General features: G+C 40.6%; 1 protein-coding gene across 1 annotated transcript in view; it reads right to left on the minus strand.

Moving 5' to 3' along the window:
• The window catches only part of ephb6 (eph receptor B6), a 113,043-nt gene that overhangs the window by 60,796 nt on the left and 25,575 nt on the right, over positions 1-26,672 (minus strand). Inside the window, exons 2-4 of the mRNA XM_036595408.1 lie at positions 20,256-20,320; positions 10,087-10,359; positions 76-239 (exon numbers count right to left, since the gene is read on the minus strand). Coding sequence (XP_036451301.1) covers positions 76-239; positions 10,087-10,359; positions 20,256-20,320 — 502 coding nt within the window. The remainder of the gene's footprint in view (positions 1-75; positions 240-10,086; positions 10,360-20,255; positions 20,321-26,672) is intronic.

The following is a 26,672-nucleotide window of genomic DNA, read 5'->3' on the forward strand; positions in this document are numbered from 1 at the left end:
CCACTGGACCACGAGGGATGCTGCTGGGAAGGAAAGGAAAGGAGAGGAAAGGTCAAAGTGCGGTGGCTGCAGTACCCGCGGCGCGTCAGGGGGGCGAAGCTGCGGGTCTTGACGTTGATGCGGCGCATTCGGTCCGGTTTGTACTGGTGAGGAAGACTCGGCTCCACGCGGCTGAAGCTCTTATCAGCTGCGATGGTGTCTATTTTCACCCATCCCTCTCTGGTCTCACCACTGGAAGGCTAGAGAGAGAGAGAGAGAGAGAGAGAGAAAGAGAGAGACAACACATGTAAAGTGATGGTTTGGCCAAGAATCAGTATCATACACTATGCCCCGTTACCCCAAATGTGGTTGATCAGCAAAGACAGGTTTGGCGTCTGAAGTTTCCTTCTTTAGTTTTGCTCTGGAGCTGCTACGCTAATGTAGCTAACAAATGATGGAAGTTCATATTCCACCAATTAACGATGTGCTAACTGAGGGCCTGAATCACCAAACATTTGCCTCAAAGCATATTGACTTGATAAGTAATCCCAAATGGACTTGGCTATAGTTTTTGACACTATATGACACACTATTGTCTATAAGCACACAGAAAAGTATGTTGCATCGCTAAAAGCAGTAGTAGTCCAGTGGTCCCGCTATTTATATCTCCTGGCGGCCCACTGCTGCACAATTAGTGCTGCTGCTTCAGAGTTTGTGAATGATGAAATGTCACGAAGTTGCAATTACAAAACTCTGCAGAGGACTTTTAATTTGAAACAACGGTTACAGGTAGTGGACTAAGTCGAGTTGAGCCAAAGTGCCAGGCTACATTTAGCAAGCTGTAGTTAGTGAATTGGCTGACTTAGCACACCATGAGGGAGTTGCGTTGACCTTATTATGGTGGCGCATCGCATAAACTACATTCACTCACTAAGGGTACGACCTCAAACTCTACTGCACAGCCATACCGACCTGCACTCCTCTATGTGCCATTTTTCATCCCTCATTCCTCCCAAAGAGTCCCATTCATTTTCGCCCAAAACCCCAGCCCTGTTTTTACCTTTGCCTAACAGACCCAAAATGCATTTACTCACTCAGGGCAGCTCCTCAAGCTCTAATCCACAGCCATACTGACCCGCACTCCTCTGTGTGTCGTTTTTTCATCCCTCGTTTCTCACATAGACTTCTATTCATTTTCAACAACACATGGCTAACACCTGGTCACTCCCTACGAACAACTAAATAAGCACCTCATACACCATGGTAACTGCCTAGCAACACCTTAGCAACCACCTGGGATTCCATAGTAACCACGCAGCAACAACCTAGCAGGAAGTGGGAACCATTTAAGCTGCTCAACCGTCCTGTGTTTCCTTTAGGAAATGCATGTTTCTAGTTTTGCAATGTTGTTGGGCTCAGTTTTACATTTTGCTGTCAGTGGTGGTCTGAAATATGAATAAAGTGGGTCAAAAGGAGCTGTTTATCAGTTTCTTTCTTTATTCTGTGCAAACCTGGCTACTCGCTTGTTGTAATGTGTTATTGCTGGCCAGCTAGCCAGTTAAGGATGATATATCCTGTTTGTTTACAACTTTATGGTGAGAAAATGTACTAAATAAATCAGGTAAGACTGACGGCCTGAGTCTGATCTTCGGTGGCTCAGCAGTAAAGAAAAGAAGCTGAAGTGGGGGGCCTGTCTTGGAGGGGGTTGATCTTGACCCAGTCCGGAGGGGTAGAAGGGGGATGATGTCTGGCCTGCAAACGCTGCTGAAAATAATCCTAGAGTAAACACTGTAGTAGTACCTGAGTTTTGTCAGCACTTTTGTCCATTTTTCTATAATAGTATACTGTCCTGCTACTGGCTCCCACAGCAGTGCGGGAGGCGTGGCCATGCAGGGTCGAGCCATCCTGGTGGTGTCCAATAGTCACTAAGGGTAATGGTTTTCTGTTTTCCTGATGGTTTCAAATCAGAATCTAAAATATTTTAATGGTGTAACAGGTGTTCTAGGACTGACTTCAGAAGCATTTGGTGGTTTTCTAATGGGATCTAAAGATGTCCTACAGGAAATGAGCGATCTCTAATGGTAACCACCTAGCCAATTTCCATTCGAAAGAAAATCTTGGCTGATGAATAGCGTTGCCAAACTACTGCTTCAACATATTAAACAAAGCCAAACAGCTGCCTAAACCCTACCTTGGGAATAAAGCCAAAGGCAAAGGCCACATATTTAATCCCCTTGTTGTGAGGTCAGCCCCCCTCAGCACTCAGACCTTCTAGGTGTTTAAACCTTTGGATCAAAATAGTTTAATATGTGCTTTTGACAACAGTTTGAACAGAAAGTTGTCAGATCATTATTTAGGTAAAAAACCAAGTCTCTTCATACCAAGGAAGACACTTTGATGAACATGTAGCTTAACACTGAAGCTAAATATACCCAAAGGATTAGCTCAGAGCTGCTTTATGCTTACAGACCCTTTGCAGGCGTTTGAAAAGTAGCGTGGAAATAAAATCTTATTTTCAACAATTGCGAAAGAAGCTAATAGTAGTGAGCGATAAGCAGTGGGTATACCGGTGGAAATTCTTTTTAAGGTATTAGTTTAGTCATTACCGTTATAATGGAATGCAAATAAAAGCACATAACGCAGCATGCAAATAGTGCAAAACACGCTGATTTCCTCATCTGTCGTGTAGTGAGTTGCAGTAAGTTATTCCAGTTTATTGTCAAAAGAGCAACATCAGATTGTAATGAGTTAATGAGTTAAAGGGGGTAAAGAGAGTGGAAGGAAAAGCCAGTCTCTTGGGGTTGGCTGTTAGCCATATGCCTAGCATGCAGACTAGCCAGCTTTTCATGTGCACCACCTGTGGTGCTCCTCGCTCAGCCAGCTGCTTCAGGCGATGCCACGGTCTAGGCCTACAATCTGAGAGGCTCCTCAGCTTCTCAGCTAAAATTGATGGTGTGAACGGCTGTAATATTTACTAAATTCAAGCAGCGTAGATTAAAGCTTGAGTGTAAGAAATGCACATGACTTTCGGACATAAAACAATATTTAGCACTGTTTAGAGAAGCCACTGTGGGCTTTGCAGCCACTCGCCTTTATCTTGTTAGGGTTCGAATGAAATACTGACATCTGTCTACATATTGATTATTTCTGTTTTTAATGTTTTGCCCAATAAAAATATTTAAGATTTACTTCAGTTATTAAATATGTTTTTTATTAAAAGTGAAGGGACATCCAAAAATAATACACCACTGGTAATCTACAAAAAAGGTTTACTTAAGCATCCAAAATGTTTTTTATTTGAAAGTAACCAGATGTTGCTGAAGACATCATACTAAATGGGGCTAAATATTTTGCAATTCTCATTTTCATTGTAGGCTTGAAAATGATGAGAGAGGGAAAACAGGAGACGAAAGTCTCAGTACAGAGCAACAGTGATTTGTTTAACTAGAATTTAGAGCGTTCTGCAGGCCGACAGCATTCACCTGATCCTCTCCCACTGCTGAGCTTTCATTTGCATTTTTAAATCCAAGTTTCCTCCCCCTGAGGAGAGCTATATTAAACCACACACACTCCTGAGACTCCCCATGCGACAGCCTCTGAAAACATGACTTCAAAAAGCTTAAAACAAAAATGACCTCGGAGCTGAACCCTGTGGAACTCCAAATCCCATGGGGAGCCTCTGAACTTAGCAAAGTGTGATGGAGGGTTGCAGGTTTGTGGTTCCAGTGATCTGTGCTAATAGCACTTAAATGTCAAAACATGGCCAAATAATGTTGGTCGGGAGGTCCCCAAATGGCAATGAAAATAGGAATTCCCATCCCTAAGGCTGATTTTTCGTGCGGTATACTGCTGCAGGAGACTGAAATGGGCAGTTTAATCTAGAAATGAACAGGGTTGGAATGCAATGGGATACAAGTATTGGGAATATACATTTGGAATACAGGAACTGAGTATCTGTAGTCAGTCCAAGGCAGCATTCAGAATGCAGCTACCTTTTAAATTGTTTAGAATATTTTTAGAATAGTTTTAGAATATATATACCACTATCAGTTCTTAATCATTAACTATTTTAAAATCCATAACCAGCATGTAGCAAACATACACATCAAACAAACTCTAAGGAGGAGCTCAATTAAGGGCTTCTTTAAAACACTGAAGTTCCTGCTAAAGCCTGAGTAGACTGATAAATCAATGTGATGATCAGTTATTGATCTCAGTGTTACTGAGCTCTGCTAAAGCCTGAGTAGACTGATAAATCAATGTGATGATCAGTTATTAATCTCAGTGTTACTGAGCTCTGCTAAAGCCTGAGTAGACTGATAAATCAATGTGATGATCAGTTATTAATCTCAGTGTTACTGAGCTCTGCTAAAGCCTGAGTAGACTGATAAATCAATGTGATGATCAGTTATTAATCTCAGTGTTACTGAGCTCTGCTAAAGCCTGAGTAGACTGATCAATCAATGTGATCAGTTATTAATCTCAGTGTTACTGAGCTCTGCTAAAGCCTGAGTAGACTGATCAATCAATGTGATCAGTTATTAATCTCAGTGTTACTCAGCTCTGCTAAAGCCTGAGTAGACTGATAAATCAAGATGATGAGGCAGTTATCAATATTAGTGTTACTGATCAATTTCAAGAGATGATTAGACTAATTAGTAGTGGACATGTCTGTGAGTGATATGTTAAGCATCAGTGTTGCACTTGACTCGAGCTCAGGGGATTGTGGGAGAAGCAGCGGACTAAAGCAGGTGGTGAATCAGACAGGATCAGAATCAGACAATATTTGCGGCTGGTACAGTACAGCCAACTACACATGTGCTGCATTCAAAACATGTTGTCATCTCATGACAACACTGATGCTAATTCATAGGGTATAAGCTTCTTTTACTTCATAGCTTCATAGCTCCAGCACAAAACTAAAGAAGACTGCAAACTTCAAACACCAAACAGTCTTGACTGACTGACGACAAAGGTTTCTAGAAAATTCTGTAAATCCACACACATTAATTCTTCCATTCTTGAAGGATAGCATCATTTATCATTCCTTACTTCCTTCTGTCAAGAATGCAGGGGAGGACCCTTCGCAGTAGGATTGCTCCTCCGGAATATTTGCACATAGTGTGGTTGCGGAAATATCATACTTAATATTCTGTCAGTAAACTCATGATCAGATACTAAGCTGCGTAATCATTTGATTTTATAGATTTGGTTTATTCTTGTAGTCTCTGAGATATTCTTATGTAATACAATGACGCAAGTGAGACCTAAAATGTGCTGTTTACGGATGAGAACAGGAAATTAATCCCATCTAAGCATAACAGGCTACAGTAAGCTTTCGAATATGTGTTTTTGTCATCCCTCTTCATGTACTGCAGTTATAGTAGTTATCGTGTGCTATGTGGATTCTGTAGCTGTGGGGTTTCATTCCTTTTCATAATTAACTTAAGTAAATGTCTGAGTACCCAACTCCAGAATGACTGGCTCAACCTTATCCTACAGCAAACATGGTTTCAGATTAGCTGCTTTACTCAGTAGGCCTGTGTTTGTTAAATCTTTCTCATGTGTCGTTGCTTACATTAACCTGATTTATACAACAGTTCTGGCCACGCAAGCTGATTGGTTGAGAAGCGTTCTTTTTCACGAACACTATATCACTCCGCCGAGACGCCGTTGCTAAGCAACGACTTTGACAGCTGTAGGAGACGCTCAAACCATTTGAACGTTTTTACTTCTTACTTTGCCACAAACAGAAAATGGACACTTTTAAGATCACATTTGACCGACAGCCGATTTGGTCAGACTCTGAAGATGAGACGACACTAAATTCCCAAACTGTCATCACCACTGAGCAGCTTTTCAGTCGGCAGCTGTGACAGAAGAACAGCTAAACAACCTGGAATCAGCCAGAAATTAACCCAACACCATTCGCCAAACTAAATGGGCTGTAAGATGCTTTACAGACTGGCTGGAACAAAACAACGTTAATACTGATCTGGCAAAAAATGAACAAAACTGAGCTGAACCTGATATTGTAGCAGTTTTATGGCTCAGTCCGTTCTTCAAAAGGCGGGGCTTACAGCAGACCGTGCAGCGAGTGAGCTTCAGAGTTTTCTGATTATTCAAATGTATGTAAACAGAACACTCTGATTTCTTAGATCGGAGTAAGGTCTAGAAATCCGATTAAGAAATCCGATAAAGAGGCTGGATTTTAGCTCAGTAATCAGATTTCTCAGTGCATGTGAACTCTTACTCTGATTTCTTTCGGATGTCTCAGTCTGCGCATGTGTGAAAACAGACGGCGGTACCAGAAATAAGTGAGCAGCGCCGTCGCGAGACGCAGCGAAACACTTTTGGATCGACGCTGAAACCAAATACATGACGAAATGAAGGACAGAAATATTCTTCATCCTCTAGATAATGTATGTTTACATTTTCAGGTAAATTGATGCAATGTTTTTTTTAAAACAAAGCTGAAGCATGAAGTTTGAGTTTTACATTATGTATACATCACATTTTCTTCTGTGAGTTTATTGGCTGGTTGCAAAAAACCAAAAAATCTGATCACTGTCTGACTCATGTAGACCCGGAGTTTCCCCATGATCTGATTACCTGCAGTTTATCTGATTTTCTGTAGATATTGGATTATTAAGTGCGTGTAAACACACTCAATGGTTCTATATAGCACTTTTTCAAGCCTGACTAATGCTTAATGGGAAATGTAGTTCATGCAACATACAAACATCATAAAAGCATGGAGGTTACATTCTGTCCACGCAACAACTCCCATGGATTACTGCTTCATTCTTGGCAGCACCTCACATGGGAAGAGGCTGCGGCGAGACAGAAGACTGCCAGAGAATCAGGGTGTGGGTGTGTCGTACGAGTCGCCAAGAGACTAGCACACATACAGCTTTATGAAGTGCCAATTTTGGGCACCAATACAGAATAACTAGAAATTATGTGGGTAAGGAGCAACCAGTAAACTCATTACGCATCTTTTGGCTGTGTGGCTGTGTATGAAACTGTCGTATTCACTATAATGCGCACTATAGATAGTATTCGATTGATGTCACACTTGTCGCTGCCACCATATTGTTGATATACCACAAAAATGTCAACACAGAGATGACGGCGGTGCTCATAAAGCCACCATTTTTACTGTCCACCGTCATTGTCCACTTTATCAGGTCCACTGACCATATAGTTTCACTTTGTAGTTCTACAGTTACAGACTGTAGTCCATCTGTTTCTCTGCATACTTTGTCACTCTGTTCTTCAGTGGTCAGGACCCCCATGGACCCTCACAGAGCAGGTACTGTTTGGGTGGTGGATTATTCTCCACACTGCAGTAACACTGATGTGGTGGTGGTGTGTTAGTGTGTGTTGCGCTGGTGCGAGTGGATCAGACACAGCAGTGCTGCTGGAGTTTATAAACACCTCAGTGTCGCTGCTGGACTGAGAACCAAAAGTATCCAGTCAACAGCGTCCTGTGGGCAGCGTCCTGTGACCACTGATGAAGGACTAGAGGATGACCAACACAAACTGTGCAGCAGCAGATGAGCTATCGTCTCTGACTTTACATCTACAAGGTGGACTGACAAGGTAGGAGTGTCTAATAGATATATCTGCTCTGTGAGGGTCCTATGGGGGTCCTGACCTTTGAAGAACAGGGTAACAAAGTATGCAGCAAAACAGATGGACTACAGTCTGTAACTGTTGATATTTCCAGGTTTTGCGAATACTTTCTATTTTGGGAGCCATTTCTTAGAGGACATGCCGCAAAGCACCACAACAGATGTACAAGCAATGCCCCGTAATGGACACAGAATGTCATGGGCACTCTGCTGTCGCAGAGTGATGAGCAACACTAGCATTCTCACATTACTCACATTTAAAAGTCCATTTAAACAAAGAAGAAACCAAAAATGCTTTGGTCACTTGGTCATTTTTTCCGCTGCACATTCGAAAACAAGAAATGACTCAAACAGGAACCAGTTGAACTTACGGTTTGAGTTCAGGTTCATTTACCACTTTTGTGAGACAGATACAGGGAGATTCACTTGAAAGAGGCCCCGAATATTCTGTTGTAACTCCCATTAGGGTGAAGCAATCTGAACCAAAAATACGCTACATACTAGACGTATGTGTAATCAATTGCATTACATGCGATGCGGGAAGTGATCTCTGTTTTCTGCCAGATACATGAAGGGGTATGGGGGTCTGCACCCGGAAGTTGCAAATGGAGGTTTAATGTTGTGACGGCTGTCCGGAGCCTACCTCATCGCTCCGACGCAGGGGCATCCCAGCTTGTTCGAAGCTCCATATACTGAGGAGCTCATTGCATGTTGTTTTGTTCAGATTGCTTCATCCTAGAGAGAGTTTTTACAGAATATTTGGGGCCTCCTTCGAGTGAATCTCCCTGTAGAACCATAATAATAATCTAAATTAACTCTTTGGTCACTGGCCACTCTAAAGCGTCTAGTTACCTTGCTTGCTTGCAAATGGTTCTATATAGCACCAAACAGTATTCTTCTACTGTTACAGACGTGACATCGTAACAAAAGCAGAACCCTTTTTGATGCTATATTGAACACTTTTTGAAAAGGTTCTATATAGAACCATCTACAGCACATTCCCAAAACCATTTCACCCTGCAAAGAACTCTTTAATCAGACACAGCATTCTTTGAGTGTTCATGGTTCTATATAGAAGCATTTTCTTTACTAAAGAACCCTTAAAGAACCATCTTTTTTAAGTGTGTAGGTTAATAAAATAATGTTGCATTTTTACACTGGAAAATGTGTGAAATGCCAGGTGCTTGAATAAATCATGTTTTGTGTGTTACAGCCTTTAAGAGAAATTATCAAATGATAATTTTACCTCTCGAGTATTTTAGTGATGAAATTTTAGTCATTACCATTTAGTTAATTCCTTTTTTGGGTTTAATTTCATTGTCATGTTGGTGACGGCATCTGGACTGCTTTCGCTGTTGCTCACACCTCTCATTAGACACGTTTACATGCAGCCTAATAATCCGTTAATAATCCGACTAATAGCTTAAATGGAATAGAATACGTCAATGTAAACACTTCAATCGGAATAGTCTAGTCTGATTGAGGCCATTCGGAATACAGTTTCTATGTGATTGATCGAGGTGGGCAATCCTGTAAATAATCTGTTAAATAGAAGAATAATATCCGTGTAAACGCCTGTATCTGATTACATTCCCTATCGGAAAGTTTCAGTCCGTTCTGATCATGTTCGTCACGTCATAGTGAGAGTTTATACCGTTCAACATGGCGGAGCAGAAACTGGTCTGCAGAGGAGACGAAGTTTATGCTCTGATCTTTAAAAGATGGCGGTGGGACGGACGTCCAGCTTATGTGTCTCAGAACACGACGTCTTCCTCTCGGCCTTCTTTAATAAGGACATGTGAAGGACGTTTTCCTGAGTCTGACATCATTTTAAAGTAATTAAAAACACAAGCGCTGCTCACTGCTGCTCGTCTCACTCTGACTGGACTCACGTGATGCTTGTTGTCATGGCAACATCTATACTAAGCGGTTCTCTACGCATGTGTGTAATTGTGGATCTGATTACTTGTAGTGAGCATGTAAACAGAGATTTTCATCAGATTGTTGAGTAGAGTGAGAATAAACACCTCAGTCTTATTCTGTAATCAGAATGTATTCAATCGGATTGGCGAAAATCTTTGCATGTAAACACAGCCAGTTTGGAATTTTAGCATTTCATGTTAGACCAAAAGGAGCCAAAAAGAAAAGACTAGGGCAAAACAGTTTTCAGCTCCTATGCTGAGAGATTCTAGATGTACTAAGGACTCCTACTGCAGTTTTTTGAGTTATTCAGCACTCCAGGAGTTTTTTGGATGTCAGACTTCTGTAGTTCTCCTCACGTTGCTTTTGGATGGGCTACTTTTGCTTCCACTCCAGTCACCACTTCGCTGCAGTAGCAGCACTTTTACATGAGTATGGGTTTAGGATCATAGTAGTCACTGAATAATAAGTCTTAAAACCCTGAATGATGAGCTTAGAGTTTGAGGTGTTGAGAAAGGCTTTGTGGTAAATGTAGTGGTGTGTCCCTCACCTCAGCGGCCCAGGTTCTCTCCAGCTCTCTCTGGGAGTCCGCCTGTTTATAGTACAGCGTCAGCGTCTCTCGGCAGGTCGGAGAGGGCGAGCGCAGACTGGAGCAGTCGCGGACAGAAAAACGCAACGTGACAAAGATCCTCGGGGCCTCCTGGCGGAGCAGGAAGGGCGTGGCCAGCCAGTTGTCCTGCACACGGGTGTTCTGATTGACGTTACACACTTCAAAGGTCCGGATGAGTCTCCCCTTATCGTCCAGCACGCTCACTTCATCCCACTGAAGGCAGGGAGGAAGGGTATGAGGAGAGCCGAGGAGAGAAAGGAGAAAAAGTGTCATTAGATGAGGGTGATCAGACAGGAAGATTAGACCGTCAGCACTATATGACTGGCCTCTCCATGCTCCGCCTACTAAAGCTTTCGCTCGTAGTTACTGTTGCTACATTGGACAAGCTTTACAGAGCACTGTTAACCCCTTAAATGACCAGGGCCCAAAGTTTTATTACACACTTCTATAACCTAAGAATAGCTCAGCCAGTTTGCACTGGTAGTTACTGAATAATAAGCACACTAAGAAATTACAGCTTACAACTCATTTTTCAAATTAACAAATTAATTACTTTATGTCAAATTATTTTTGCATGCATGTGAAGTTTTGTCGTGTGATCAAGGGTTTGAGGGATCAACATGTAATTCAACGGCTAAGCTGAAAGTCCTTCAGCTACAGTTTTAAATTAGCCAGGTGGCTGAGTTTTCTTATGTAGCCCCAAAACTGTGGAATCATCTCCCAACCTCTGTTCGGGACTCAGACACACTCTCCACATTTAAAACTAGACTCAAAACTAACCTGTTTGCACAAGCATTTTGCTGATATCAGTTGTTTGCACTATTACTCTCTAATATCTCTCCATAAACTGACCTGTCCTGTTAATCAATTTCTCTCTCTCTCTCTCTCTCTCTCTCTCTCTCTCTCTCTCCCTTAATTAGAGCCCCTGAGCAACGTTTGCCTGAGTTGCCACATGGGATCCACCAGAGCTGCTAGAGTCACCACCAGAGTTTCAACCACCATGGAGATCTCATTGTGCAAATCCCACCTGCATGAACTGACATTAGCTAGAGAGCCAACTATTTTTAAGAGCTTTAAGAAACTTCATAGAGTATTTGTTTGTTATTTTCTTTGACATATTTCTATTAAGAATTTTAAAACAACCACAACAGTATAAGCTACGTTATTTTTACTATGCATAGCTAATACAGGTGTTGATCGTAATACAGTTTTATATCCCTGAAGTCCTTTTTGTAGATGGTCATTAAGAGCTGGCAGAAGGCCAACAGAAGGCCAGCCAGATCAGCCAGATTTTCACAAGTTTAAACAAAAAAAATGAACTCACTGATTCTTGAGTTGCTGTAAATCCGAGTTTAATGAAATAACATTGCTAAACACAGGAGAGGAGAGAGAGAGAGAAGCTGAAGGAGACTGACAGAGTTTAAGACAGGGGCGTCCCTGGAGATTTATGGATGGGGGGGCTAAATATTTACTAAGGGGGTCTGGGAGCATGCTCACCCAAGAGGATGTTTTTAATGACCCCAAAATGTCTGATCATCAACTGTTAAACAGCAATAGATGAAAAATTGATCAAAAAGAACGAAGAGCGATTTTGGTCAAGTTGGCACACAGCATAGTGTGATACAGAAACAGGCCCACAGACTTTAACAGAGACCACGTGCACATGCTTCCTAGGCACCTATGAAACTACAAAAGACTGCCGTTGTGGGCAGAACCATGGATAAATCCGTTTCAGTCGCCTTCATGAAGAACGCAAATTCATGAAATTACGTTTTTTGCTGTATTTCTTTTTCGTGTGTCACAATGAGGAGAGGACTATATGTTATGAGTTTGGTTCATGTCTGTCGCCATATGATCTTAGATCTCTGTAAAAAATTTAATTCGCCACTTTCCCCCCACCGTCGCGAGGAAGAAAACAGGCAGACTGGAGCAGAGGGATGAGTCCACCCCAGCCCGTTCACTGATGTGATGTAATCTGAGCTGAAAATTCCAGAAATACACCAAATCTTTGCACAAAAACACACGAGGGTGGAGAGTAACTACTGCACTGGGTGAGAGTGAGACAGATAGAAGAATGGCGGTCTGTGAAAGAGAAAGGGATGCTGGCTCAAGAACATGGCTGAAATGGATAAATGATTAAAATTAGAGGACACTGAATCTGTGAGTTAGGGTGAAAATGGACGGATGGGCTCAGCAGACTGAGAAAGAGGGTGAAAGAGTCTGAAAAGCACAGATGGACAGATCACCAGACAGGCAGAGCGAATGAGAAAAGGGACAGGATGAGGAGAGGTGGGGCAGATGGGTGAATGGATGTGTGAGGAGTATGGGCAAAAAAGATGCACCAGTTACTCTGAAAGTGATTCAACTGGTGCATCAGAATTAATTATAATAAAATATAATAAAGCGATACGCCACGAGAGGCCCTGCATTACTTTGTCACGGGGAAGGGTGTTCTTAGGCACGGAGTAAAACCCCCTTCCTGTGATAAAATCACTGTAACGCACCGCCTCAAGTGGCTTACAGCTTTTATAAAACGGCAGCCAAAATGAAATATGATAAAATATACAATTTTCAGAGGATAATTTAAGTTATTATTAATAATAATCAACATGAACAAGTATTCCGCCAAGAAATTTAGTTCCTTTAGAGTATGGTATCGTTCTCCCACTGGGGCTCCCTGCTCCCTACATAGTGCACTACGTAGGAATTTAAATATTGGCTCCTGCAGCCCAACAGAGAATAATATAGCAAAAAATAGTCATTTGTGATTCATTCTCATCCATACTCGACAAATAGTGCCCTATTTGGCTGTAGAAGCTAGAATTTCAAAACTTCCCTAGCACACTATTTAGGGAATACAGAGCTGGTTGGGATTCAGTCTGAGTTTGGTGATACTTCTGACTAAAACATGGACATTTGTAGTGTGTAAGACATTCAAGTGACATTTTTTGGACATTTATATTGCGGTTTTACAATGAATCACATCGTAAGTGCTTTAATTCAAGCTTATAACATTAATGATGGAGCTGTTTAGCATGTTTGCTCTCTTTTAGCCTGTTAGTTAGCTGACCAGTCCAGTTCTAGCTAAGAACATAAGCTGTCAGCCCCTCAGTTTGAATAGAAACAGGTTCTTACTTCATCAGTGCACCATGAGAGTCAAAGAATAATCCATTAACAGCACAAGGGTTTTTCCTGACATGGCAAAGTGATACAGTGTTCAGTTGTTGTGAGGCAGTTGGTGAACATATATCAAGTATTTTACATTTTAGGACTTTCCGTTTTATAATATTCAAAAAGAATTTTTGCCAAACTAAAATTCTCAGTCCATTACCAAACACAAAATATTTTTGTGATATTTCATTATGTATTAAATAGTTACCTCAAGAATCTGGATTTTTAATTTTAGTGCTCCTGAACGGAGCAGAATTTTATTTACAACTTCCTGAGTATGACACTCTCCGTTAGTCAGAAATGCATAACAGAAATCACACGTCCACTAAGATAAAAGACATTCTGGCTCAGTTTCCTGGACATTAAGCCTAGTATTAGAGCAGCCTGCAGTGTCAGTGGTGAATCACCATTGGAAATTCTTTTTAGTCTAGGCGTCGGCTTAATCTGGGCTGGGAAACTGGCTCTATAAAGCTCTAATAATCCTGGAAGGCACATTGCAAAAGCAGTGATATTACCACAGCCGAAATGAGCACTTATAAACTCACAATGCACAGTCCGTGAGACTTCTCTGTGGTGAGCCAAGTAGTACATTTGTATTAATGCAATTTATTTTTGTTTACTTATTTGTTAAAATTCTTAATATAAATCAATTAACACAGTATTTCTTGTATAATCCTTAATTACTGAGGTAAATCTAGTTAAGATCAGTTAATGTGGATGAATCCTACAGACCGATGAGTCTTTTGACCAAAAAGCTTCCCAGCTTTCTTAGCGGTTTTGTTGGTTTTTGTTAATTCACTCTTATTTTTATTTATTTATATCTACAATTCTCTTTGCAAAAGGTCATTTTGCATCAGAGCAAACTCTCATGTTAAATTCTCACCATGATGGTGTTTTGTGTTCAGGTTTATCAGTTCAGCCAGTCACAGTGAATTCTAAAAGAATGGCAAACATGCATTAGGCTATTACCCTGCGTTCACACCGGCAGCGACTGTTTTTTTCTGGTTGCCCAAATCAGAACTTGAGCAGGCAGTTGGTTGCCACGGTTTTACTGCTGAAAGCACAAATCAGAGAGCGTTCTCACAAAAAATACAAATCCATGGCTCCTGAGTGGTGTAACCGTCTAAGTGTTGGCCCCATCATCAGGAGATTACAAGTTCGATCCTTGGTGATGCTACAGCCGTCCGTAGCCGGGAGTCCAAGAGAGCACAATGGGCCTCGCTCTCTCTGAGTGGGCAGGCTGGCCCCCTCGTTTCCCGCCCATCACTCAGTACGATGCTAGTCAGCGCAGGAGTCTCTTAGCTGACATAACAGAACTGGTGGTTATTGTTCTCCTCCGAGCGCGTTCAGCTGTCCAGTGATGCTGCGTTAGCGGCAGTTCGAAAAGATGCGGTCGCGCTTCACAGGTCTCAGAGGAAGCCTGTGTTTGCCTTCACCCTCCAAGTGCTGGTAGTATTGTGTGCTTGGGGGAGTCCTAACTAGTGGGTGGAACTGGATACGACTAAATTGGGGGAAAAAAATTAAGAAAGATATGAACCCTAGAGAGACGTTGCTTTTCTACAAATTTAATCCCTGCGTAGTGCATCACTGCCTGTGCAGTCAGTATGTGAAGAAAACAGTGTTCGGTCTTTGCGATCAGCATCTATTTGCACCAAAAGCAGCGCCACAGTTCCTTAATCTCTAGTAGGAGCAAATATCTCATAACCAAAAAAGGCACCATGGCAGTGATAAAGCACATACCACCCTGCTCAATTCACCACATCGCTTCACTCCTAATTTGCATAAAGTAATCCTAACTGTGACACGTTTCTGACTCCGCCCACTTTGTGACGCCAACGTTTGTGCTGCCTGCCGTCGCCGGAAATCGCTAACTTTCATTAAAAATGAATGAATTCGGGCCACTTTGTAGCATCGCGTCGCTGCCGGTGTGAACGCAGGATTAGAGTAAGCCATTTTTTCGTTACTGTACAAAACAGTTCATTTCATTTAATGGACTTGTTTAATTAATGCCAATACTTTACCCAAGGAAGAATTCAAGAGTAAGCTGAACTTGTAAAAGTAGAGCACTGCCAGCTCGGTGGAATCCACTTATAATTACTGGGCTGTGTGTCAAATTCGATGTTTCTATATATGTTTCTCTGTCTTTGTGATGATCCAGCTCAGAAATCCAGTTCAAACATTTCCTGAACTGGTAGAGTCACCCTTTCCATTCCACCTCATTTAGAGATCATACGAGACTCACATCCAGAGTTATGAGCCTATGAAGAGGGGCTGAGATACACGTTGTACGCATCGGAGACTCATGTGAAAAGCGTGAAGAGAGTTTACAGCTGCTGAAGCTGCTGCAGCGGCTTTGGAAAGTAGTGATGAAGATAACGGAGCATTTTGATATTAAACAAATGAGGATCATGTACTATGAAGAGCCTTTAAAGTAGAATTTAAGAAAATGTGCACAAATCGAGACTCCAGAAGGTTAAGCTTACTTGCTGCAGAAGTGTGGATCACTGAAAATCAGAAAGTAACTATAACTCATATACAAACATATTTAAGCTGGAGCCTGTTCAGTAACTTTACTTAATTTTTTAGAGGCAATAAGTTTATGTGATTTTTTTTCAAGTAATATCAACTAATTTAAGTTTACAGTGATAGCTATCTGCATGGAACAGTATTGAGAGAAAACAAAAACATACTTTCCTGCAGGGTTTGTCTTTAAAAAAACAGTTCACATCACATAAAAACGACAGCAAGCATCTTTTCCGCAAATGTGATTTGTGGTTTACAGCACTGAGTAAGGCTCCTCTTGGTCTAACAAAACAGACAGGCGATATAAGATTTAAAGAGACTCTTTTAGAACAAGGCCCAATCCAATTTCACCCCTCGCCCCTGCCACTTAGCCCTTACCCCTCCATTTTGCACGTTCACCCTAGGGGTAGGGTGTCCTGATTTTTGTTGAGATAGAGTCACTGCAGACTGGCAGGGTCGCCTACAGAGCACCGCTAGTAGCTGTTAATGAAGTAATGCTCTTTTTTATTTAAGGGCCCCATTTCAGAGGGAAGATTTCAACCACTACCCCTGTAACTCAGTTCTAAGGGGTTAGGCTGACACTCGAAAACAAGGGGTAGGGTTAAAAATAAGAAATGGGATTGGTCCTAACAGTAGCAGCACTCAGGAGTCATTATGTTAATTAATGTAAACTTAATCTGATACCACGATGTTGGTATATTTAAATTTTACATTACTATCATCCAGCATTAATCTAGACAGACAGAGAGACGCAGAGACAGAGGGAGGGAGAGAGGGAAAAGAAGAGGAAAGTAGAGTAGCAGGAGGAGTACTGGGCTGCTCTAGCGCTTTCTTCTGTAGGTCAGGGGCGCCGAGACGCTCCGGGGCAAAAGAGACAGCAGATCAGTGAGAGAGAGAGAGACTGAAGAGGTAGTAAGATGTAAGGGTTAATAATAAACTCTCGTCTCTGTCTCTCCTTCTCCGTCTCTTTATTCCTCCTCCGCTCTCTCGGAGCTCCGGGTCATGGAAGCATATCCCAGTCACAATGAGAACTGTCAACAGGGATGAAAATGGCCTCCCAGCCTCTCTCTCTCACACACACACACACTTTTGCACAGCTTAACCACAAATTTTACATGCTTCTATCTGCGTCTTCTTGTACGATTGCACAAAAAATGGAAAATGTTAGCGATGCTTTGCCCAAAAATCAAATTTGCGCTTATTTCCATCATTATTCCAGACGTAGCCGATCAGCCAAGGCAGGAGTTTGGAGCTGGACTGGAGCTTCGAGGCTGATGTAGCTAACAAGTACTAGAAGCTTACGCCCCACCCATTAGCATTGTGCTAACTGTGCTGCTGAATGAGCAGAAGAACGTTCAGTCTCCCCTGACTGTATACGGCGGTCGTTTCATGAACGTTTTAACTTTTTGTTGCGTAATAATGAACGAAAAGCAGTGTTTAATGCAAAAATGTACAAAACCGTTTCCCAAAAATCAAATTTGCTCAATTTCCATCTTAACTCCAGATGTAGCCGATCAGCCAAGACAGAAGTTTGGAGCTGAGGCTAATGTAGCTAACAAGAAATAGAAGCTTATGACCCACCAGTTAGCACTGTGCTAACTGTGCTGCTGAGTCAGGAGAAGAACGTTCAGTCTCCCCTGACTGTGTACTGCAGTCGTTTCATGAACGTTTTAACTTTTTGTACCATAATAAAGAACATATAGCAGTGTTTAATGCAAAAATGTACAAAAATGTTGCCCAAAAATCACTTTTGCACAAATTTCCATCATTATTCCAGATGTAGCCGATCAGCCTAGACAGAAGTTTGGAGCTGGACTGGAGCTTCGAGGCTAATGTAGCTAACAAGTAATACAAGCTTACACCTCTCCCATTAGCATTGTGCTAGCTGTGCTGCTGAATGAGGAGAGGAACAATCAGTCTCCCATGACTGTGCACTGTTAGAAATAAAGGTTCTGTGCAGGTACATTTCTCGTTCATCAAGGTACAAACAATGTAAATGTTCCCTCAATGGTACAACAGTGGATTTGAGGTCCAACTGTGGACCTTAAATAAGTTTTTCCTAGTGGAAAAATACATATTTCTATCTTTTTATGACCGAATGATTTAAAACAGAACAGCAAAATAAAAGTCCTGGAGACGAGACGGGGTGTGTGGAGTCAGTACAGCTTAGAACACATCATTTCAGTGGACTAAAGGTACTGAGATGAACCCTTGAGGGTCCCACCCCCCTTTTTGCCATATGATAATAAACATATAGCTGTGTTTAATGCAAAAATGTACAAAAAAAAAAATAGAAAATGTCAGCAATGCTTTTCCCAAAAGTCAAATATGCACAATTTCCATCATATCTCCAGATGTAGCCAATTAGCCAAGACAGAAGTTTGGAGCTGGGCCGGAGCTTCGAGGCTAATCTAGCTAACAAGCAATAGAAGCTTATGCTCCACTGATTAGCACTGTGCTAACTGTATGACTAATCATCACACACTCTTCTCAAAGCGTGTGGAGTTGTTCAGTATCACTAATAGACTTGATTACATGGTGTCTGACACTGCATGACTCACTGTTGTCTATAAAAACAGACCAAAGCCAGGCTTTAAGCAGTACACGCAGTCATGTCGGGCCTCTAGCAGCTCAGACGCCCTATGAAATGGCTAATATCACTTTGTTTTTGTTTTTTTACTGCATATAAAACAAGACAAACGTTTGGACAAAATTCAGGCTTCAAGATGCCCATCGCTGTTTTTAGATGATGCATTTTTGTCCATTTTTATAGTTAACAGTACATCATACTAAGGCTGGGCGATGAATCAGATTGTATTTTCAATTACAACTTTGGTTTCCAATGATTATGAAAACAAGATAAACAAGACAAACGGATTATCGTGCACCTTCCGTTTCACAATGATGCTCTTGTTTTTTTTGTGTTATAAATCCAGCGCACCACTTTCCTTTACAGCAGTGCGCTTTCGCCCCTCCCTAAAAGCCCAAAATCATCAAATTTATTTTGGTCTAATTTATTTTTATGTATTAATTTTATATTATTTCTTCAAATGCATATAAATATCTATATATTATAGATATTTACTTCATTCATTTGTTATTTTTCATACTTTTTTTAAATTTGTTTCTTCAGCTGAATTGTTTAGTTGAATTAAGTTCAAGGACATTAAAAATTCAATAAATGCATGATGTTTCCAAAGTCAATGAGTAATCTTCCTAAATAAATCATTTAAATTAAAGTAAATAATCAAGAAGCCCTATGTCATGCAGCAGTGCTCACTAACACCACTAGATCCTGGAAATCTACCCTCCTGTAGAGCACACGTGTCAGGCTCCAGTCCTTGCGGGCCGAAACACTGTAGACTTCAGCACGCTGCCTCATTAAACACACCTGATTCAGCTCATCAGCTGATTAGCAAGACCTTCATGAACTGAATTCAGAGTGTCAGATGAAGGTAAATGCTGATCTCCACAGCACTTTGGCCCAGAAGGTCCCCAGTTCGACATGCCAGCTGTAGAGTCTAGTTCCAGCAACAGTCTATCACACATAATTATCTTCTTCAGAAATCCTTGACTGGCTGGATCAGATGCATTAGTGTTGGGTGAGGAGGCTGGAGGGGCGACAGGTGGAGGGCTGGTGACCGCCGTCAATGAGTGAGTTTACATGTATTTAATAATCCGATCATAATCAGATTTCTGCCGTTATCTGATTATTCAAACGGTCATGTAAACAGCACAGTCTGATTTCTTATATCGGAGTAAGATCTAGAAATCTAATTAAGAAATCTGATCAAGAGGCTGGATTTTAGCTCAGTAATCAGATTTCTCAGTGCATGTGAACTCTTACTCTGATTTCTTTCAGATGTCTCAGTCTGAGCATGTGCGAAAACAGACGGCTGTACCGGAAATAAGTGAGCAGCGTCGCCGCGAGACGCAGCAAAACACTGAGTGACACTGAAACCAAATACATGCAAATACATGTTTTTCACGTTACGTTTATTGGCTGGTTGTAAAGCAGAAATCTGATTACTGTCTGACTCATGTAGACCCAGAGTTTCCCCATTATCTGATTACTCAAGTGCATGTAAATGCGTTGATCAGATTACTGACAAAATCTGATTATCAGATTATTAAGTGCATGTAAACGCACTCCCTGTCAGAAACCAAAGAAACTAAAAGTCCTTTAGAGATTATTTAACAACTTGACTCAGTCTGAGACGAGTGTGTGAGGATTTAGCCTCACATGAGGATTTAGCACAATGCTAACTAGTAGCTTCACAGCTTTAATTTCTAGCCACATTAGCTTCGTAGCTCCATGCTAAAATTAGAGATATAAGTTTCAAACACCAAACATGTCTTGGGCCATCATCTGTATTTGGGGTAAAGGGGGGAAAACTGTACATTTGGAAACTCACCCCATTGTCAGGATAAGTTGTCCAGCCAAGTTCAGAAGTGGACTCAGTGGTGTCCAGCAGCATCACTGTAAGAGAGAAACAGAGACAACACACGTAAGACTACTTAATAAAAATACACACTTAAAAAGATGGTTCTGAAAGGGTTCTTAGTAAAAATGGTTCTATGTAGAACCATGAATACTCAAAGAACCCTTTGCATTAAAGGGTTCTATGCATCATGAAAGGGTTCTTCAGATTGCTGGAGAATGTGCTGTAGATGGTTCTTCAAAGCACTTTTTTTGAAAATGGTTCTATATAGCACGAAAAATGGTTCTTCTACTGTAACAAGCTTGAAATCAATATGATAGAAGAAGAAAAGGTTCTATATAGAACCATCTACAGCACATTCTCCATCAATCTGAAGAACGCTTTCACCATGCAAAGAACCATTTAATGAAGCAAAGGGTTCTCTGAGTATTCATGGTCCTACGTAGAACAATTTTCTTTACTAAAGAACCCTTAAAGAACCATCTTTTTAAGAGTGTAGCAGGGATACGTTATGAGAAGACATTCAGAGAGTTCTCAATCCAGTCTGTCCACACAGGAACACATCACACGCAAAGATTTAAAGTATATAAGAGGCCATATGCCGTATATCAGGGGTGTCAAACTGAACCACTAAAAGGGCCATATTATAAAATCTCAACAAATCCGTGGGCCACGTTTGTTTTTATTTCATTTTTGCCATGACCCGAACTGACCACTGTTTATTCAAAATATGCCAAAACTGCAAGAGCGAAAAATAGGCACTGAATAGTTGAACTATTCAAAAATAATTTGAAATAAAGACAAACTGTTTCATGTAAAGCGATAGGCTACATTAACTACAGATCACTGTTAAACCTCTTTAAATGTCTCTCTGCTAGAGCTAGACACCTGGGGCCGTATTACAGAAACTCCCTATCTTTTTGTCTTAAGTTAAGATCTGACAGGTCAAGATAAGATTATTCACAAATCCGTATTACAGAAGCGAATCTGATCTTAATTTAGGAATCTTGTCTTATCTTACAGCATCTTTTCTTATCTCAAGCTAGGAAATCTTAACTTACTTGATCGAAGTCAACCATCAACTATCATGTCTGTTACCTAGCAACCGACCCTACGCACACAGCTGAAACGTAAACACGTAGCCAAGTTAGTTAGCCAGACAGCTAACGTCAGCTACCGTTACTGAGGGTCAAATAAAAGTAAAGCACAATAAACTGAAATCTGATCAAGAGAGCTGGATTTTAGCTCAGTAATCAGATTTCTCAGTGCATGTAAACTCTTACTCTGATTTCTTTCGGATTTCTCAGTCTGCACATGTGCAAAAACAGACGGCGGCACCGGAAATAAGCGAGCAGCGTCGTTGCGAGACGCAGCAAAACACTTTTGAAACCAAACACGAATAAAGGATTTAAATATTCTTCATCTTCTAGATGATGTATGTTCATATTTTCAGGTAAGGTGGTGCAAGGTTTTTTTTAAAAAAGCCACGGCATGAAGTTTGAGTTTTACATTACGTTTACAAACCCTGTGAGTTTATTGGCCGGTTGCAAAGCAGAAATCTGATTTCTGTCTGACTCATGTAGACCTGGAGTTTCCCCATTATCTGATTATTCAAGTGCATGTAAACGTGTTGATTACTGACAAAATCTGATTTTCTGCAGTTATCGGATTACTAAGTGCGTGTAAACGCACTCAATGTGTTTCTCAAACTTCAAAAACACCTTTGTTCTCCTTATTCGTATCAGACGCTCTGCGATATCAAACTGAAGATCAGTTGAGGGAAGACCATCAGAAAGAGAGAGAGAGAGGAAGAGAGAGAGACAGAGAGAGAGAGGGTAATTTTATACATGGAACCTGTCGCACTGTTTACAAATAAATTATTTCTGAAATTTCCGAGATAAAATTTTAATGTTTCATGTTTATTTAATGTAACATATTTTTCCACATGAGGGGGCTAAGTAGTTGCTCGTCTGAAGCAGACTGGAAACGGCCCAGGACACGTAACGCTCCCTTTCTAATGAACACTGTCTGAGAAAAGGCAGCTGCTGTATGAACTAAAGGGGGAATCACAGAGTAACTCCGTCACGATATGTTTAAGGGTTGGGGGTTTCGGGTTAGTTTGACTTAAATGTGACTTCAAAACAAAAGACTGCATAGTAGCATGTTTGCTGTGCAAAACACTGAGCTTTAAAACAGCACAACTGAGCTGAACGGCAAAAATCAATGTGGTTTAGATCAATCGAAGTTGTGGTAAACAAAAAATGTTCCTAAACTGATACATTTTGTCTTCTCCTGAGCGTCTGTGGATCTTCGGACGCCATTAAGTAGTCAAAATATGAGCAATGCCATCATTCCTGTGTGTTGAAATGACATCACATGAAATAAGTTTAATACAACTCAGACTGTACACACTTAAAAAAGATGCTTCCTTAAGGGTTCTTTAAAAAAGAAAGTGGTTCCACATAGAACCATGAATACTCAAAGGACTCTTTGCATGATTAAAGGGTTCTTTGCATTATGAAAGGGTTCTTTAGATTGATAGAAAATGCATTGTAGACAGTTCTATACAGAACCTTTTTGAAAAGGGCTCTTCTATTGTTACAAGCTTGACATCAAAACACTAGCAGAACCTTTTCTGGTGCTGTATAGAACCCTTTTCAGAAAGGTTCTATATAGAACTGTCTCCAGCACATTCTCAATCAATCTGAAGAACTCTTTCAACATGCAAAGGGTTTTTGAGTGTTCATTTATAGAACAACTTTCATGCTCAAATTGTTCTTTGCATGGTGAAATGGTTTTTCAGACTGATGGAGAATGTGTTGTAGATGGTTTTATGTAGAACCTTTTTTAAAAATGGTTCTATATAGCACCAAAAAGCGTTCTTTTATTCTATCAAGCTTGACATCGTAACAATAGCAGAAAGCTTTTTGGTGCTATATAGAACCTTTTTCAAAAAAGTTGTATATAGAACCATGTATGGCACATACTCCATCAATCTGAAGGTATTATATGTATATGGAACCTTTTTTTTTTGATAAAAGAACCTATGAAGAACCATCTTTCTTAAGAGTGTATGCAAAAAACTAAACCATAAAATGGTTTCGTATGGAACTAATTGTTCTAAACAGAATCATTGTCTTTACTAAAGAATTCTTGAAGAACCATCTTTCTTAAGAGTGTAAGGCTTATTTTTCAGTAATTATAAGAAAAGCTGAGTTATTCCTTCTAAAATGTTTAAAATATCTTCAATAATCTAAAATATATTACTATAAGTTATAGGAGAGAGGAATGTAGTTCTTCTATGAGTTTACGAGGTATGAGTTTTGTCATAACTGTTATACCAGGATGGCACTAGTAAGTGCAGATATTGCGATGTAATATCTGCCAAGCTAACATTAACTTGTTTGTCAGAAAGGCTGGGACAGGGATGTTTGTCATGTTTTAAATGAAAATGAAAATGCAGCTGTCCCTCCATCACCACCTGCTGACTGGACAGTTGCAACTAAAGTTGCACCTTTTACACACACTCACATACATGCAGGGGCGCAGGAACCAGAGTGGCAAGCGGGCATTTGACCAACTACTTTTCAGAGTACTGTGGCGACACCCTACAACTTTTTGAGTTAAAGATGCACATAAAAACTCTGCTTTACCCCGAACTGCATGAAGTGCTGACCGGCACGAACGGAGTGAAACTGAGGGGCAGAGCCAATCAGAATCTTTATTTCAGCAGGCAGGCGCTTTCAGACCTGACCTGCCTTGAATGGTGGGGACTGTCCAACTTTTTCTGTAGTTCAGTTTAAATTTGACTCCACCCGAATTGATGATACGTGTTAGATTTTGGCACATGGACCACGGAGCATGTTTTTGGCCGAGCATCAGCGACCTGATCGGTTAACTTTAAACTGGTATACACGAAGATGATAAACGTCTCTGTTTTTTTTTTTCTGTTTTTATTGAGGTGAAAGTGAGAGTAACAGAGCACTTGCATCCCTGCAAAACTTCTGATAAAAAAAAAACACCCCTTTAGCCCTTACAGTCCACAATCCGAACCAAAGAGATACAATATCACAAAAAACAAACTTGACCTGGTTATGAAAACAGCCTGATGTTCTTCAGAGATGTTAGCTAACAAATACTGCTATCTGAGGCTGCAGCTACTGAAGCAGCATCAAAACTAACACAGTCACTGTTCATGATCAGGTTCAGAGCTGGGGAGAGGAATAAAAGAATTGATACTTGCATAAAATAATTACACAAGAAAAAATGACCTTCCCCAAAACAACTTGAGTAGAAATACAGGTCGAAAATCTACTTAAGTACTTCTACTCAGTTCTTACTATATCCAGCATTGATCAGCATAGGAACTTTAGATTGTGCAGCTCCGTTCTTTTCTTTTTGGGATTCTTTTGGTGTAAAATACAAAGATTCAAAGTCAGAGATGTAACCAATCCCTAAAGCAGTAAAAAATTGCCACCATCAAAACAAACTGAAATTAAACACCAAAAAATTAAATAAGTATCTAAATACGAATGGCTAAAATGTAACTGAGTAAAAAGATTCCTTTACTCACTTCAGTAGAAATATTATGATTTGAAAATACTCAGGAGAGTAAAAATCCATCAATATTTTACTGAAAGACGTACTTGAGTAAATGTAACTAGTTACTACCCACTTCTGAGTATGTTTATAAAGACAGTCATTAGCATGACATGAAAGGCAATTTTAGTCAATCTGCATTTCGTCACTTTTTTTTGAAACAATATGTTTAATCATTGCATACATGCAATGATTAAAGGAACAGTTTAGCCAAAAATGCTAACGTGAGTGCAGGAACCCTAGTGTTAGCATGATCGTGCACTGATGGCTTCACTCAAACTCAAACACATTAATTAATAAACCAAGTCAAGTGCACTTGACACACTTTGCGCTATTCTGACTCTCACTGAAGCACTTTGAGACTGGAACACACACACACACACACACACACACACACACACACACACACACACACTGTTTTAATTCTGCCTTATTCCTTCAGCTGCCCCTAAAACCACAAAACTCTGTTATTCCGTGGCTTAATGCTAAAGCCATCTCCCCATCGCTCTCTCGTAAACAGCTTTTTTTAGATTATGCCTGCAGATGGGGGTCCCACAAATCTCTTAACGTGACCACCACTCTGTGTGTGTGGCTCCTTCTCTGCTCCTCCAGAAGCTAAACCGAGGCCTTGGACACTGGGAAGGCTGATGGAGCCGATTTACAGCTTTGGTGGTTTTTCAGGGCTGAAATCATTAAAAAGAGGACAGTTTTATAACTCTGTGTTTGCCAGGGTCAGGATTTACAAGATTACGTACTCAACATCAGACATCACAAAATACACAGGACACAAACATGCCAAACAGCATGTCTGCTCCAGTCCACATTTACGAGCTGGAAAAAACTTCAACTCCTCTTTTATCTAACGAACTACATTCTCCAAAAGGCTTTATTCCAAACTACTGAACAGTCTTATCTGTTCTTAGAGACATTCAGACCACCTTAATGTAAACTCTGGGTTGCCAGTTTATTAGGCTTATCTACGTTGCACCTGGTCATCAGAAATGACTACCATATGAGTGCATTTTGTAGATTTACAGTTACTGTTACTGTAACCTTTCTGTTAGTGCACAAACAGGCCTCTCTACACCACACTGGGTTTTTTTACGCAGTGATTTCTAAGCAGTGCACAGTACAATGTGACTACACATTTTGTTGCAAATATAGAAAACACACTGCACTTCAGAGATGCTGTGAAACCAGTCACAACACAATGGAAATGTGTGGAGAGGAATTCGTGCCAAACAAAAAAGTGGAAAAATGTGAAGCGCAATGCACACCTGACATTACTTTTCCATAGGCAACATGCAGAATACGTGCCAAAATGAAAAGCAAAACCACCATGACACTGTTATCATTCACTTGCTTGACCTCTTTTTGCACTTCAAATGTATTTGCCTTATTGTAATACGGCCAAAACAGTGAAATACAGCACACATACTAGATGCTTTTAAACAGCAAAATGCAGAAAACGTTATATCAATATTATATTGATTTAACATTGTTTTAAGTCTTCACGATAGCTGTGCCTTCATTACATTTCAAGGCGGATTGTATTCAATTCTGACTGCATTTCATTTTTTAAATGTAAATTTGCATGCATTGTTTTCAGTAAAGAGATCAAGCGACATGAAAACAACGGAATGGGTGTTTTGCTTTTCATTTTGGCCTGTATTCTTTATGAGAGTGGAAAAGTAATGTGTGTTGCATTTCACATTTTCTACTGTAGTGATTGCTTTTTGATCTGGCACAAATTCTTCTCCATAGGACAGGATGGAACTTCTGGAAAACAGA

This window comes from Colossoma macropomum, unplaced genomic scaffold (assembly GCF_904425465.1).
Source record: "Colossoma macropomum unplaced genomic scaffold, Colossoma_macropomum, whole genome shotgun sequence".
NCBI classification, from domain to species: domain Eukaryota; kingdom Metazoa; phylum Chordata; class Actinopteri; order Characiformes; family Serrasalmidae; genus Colossoma; species Colossoma macropomum.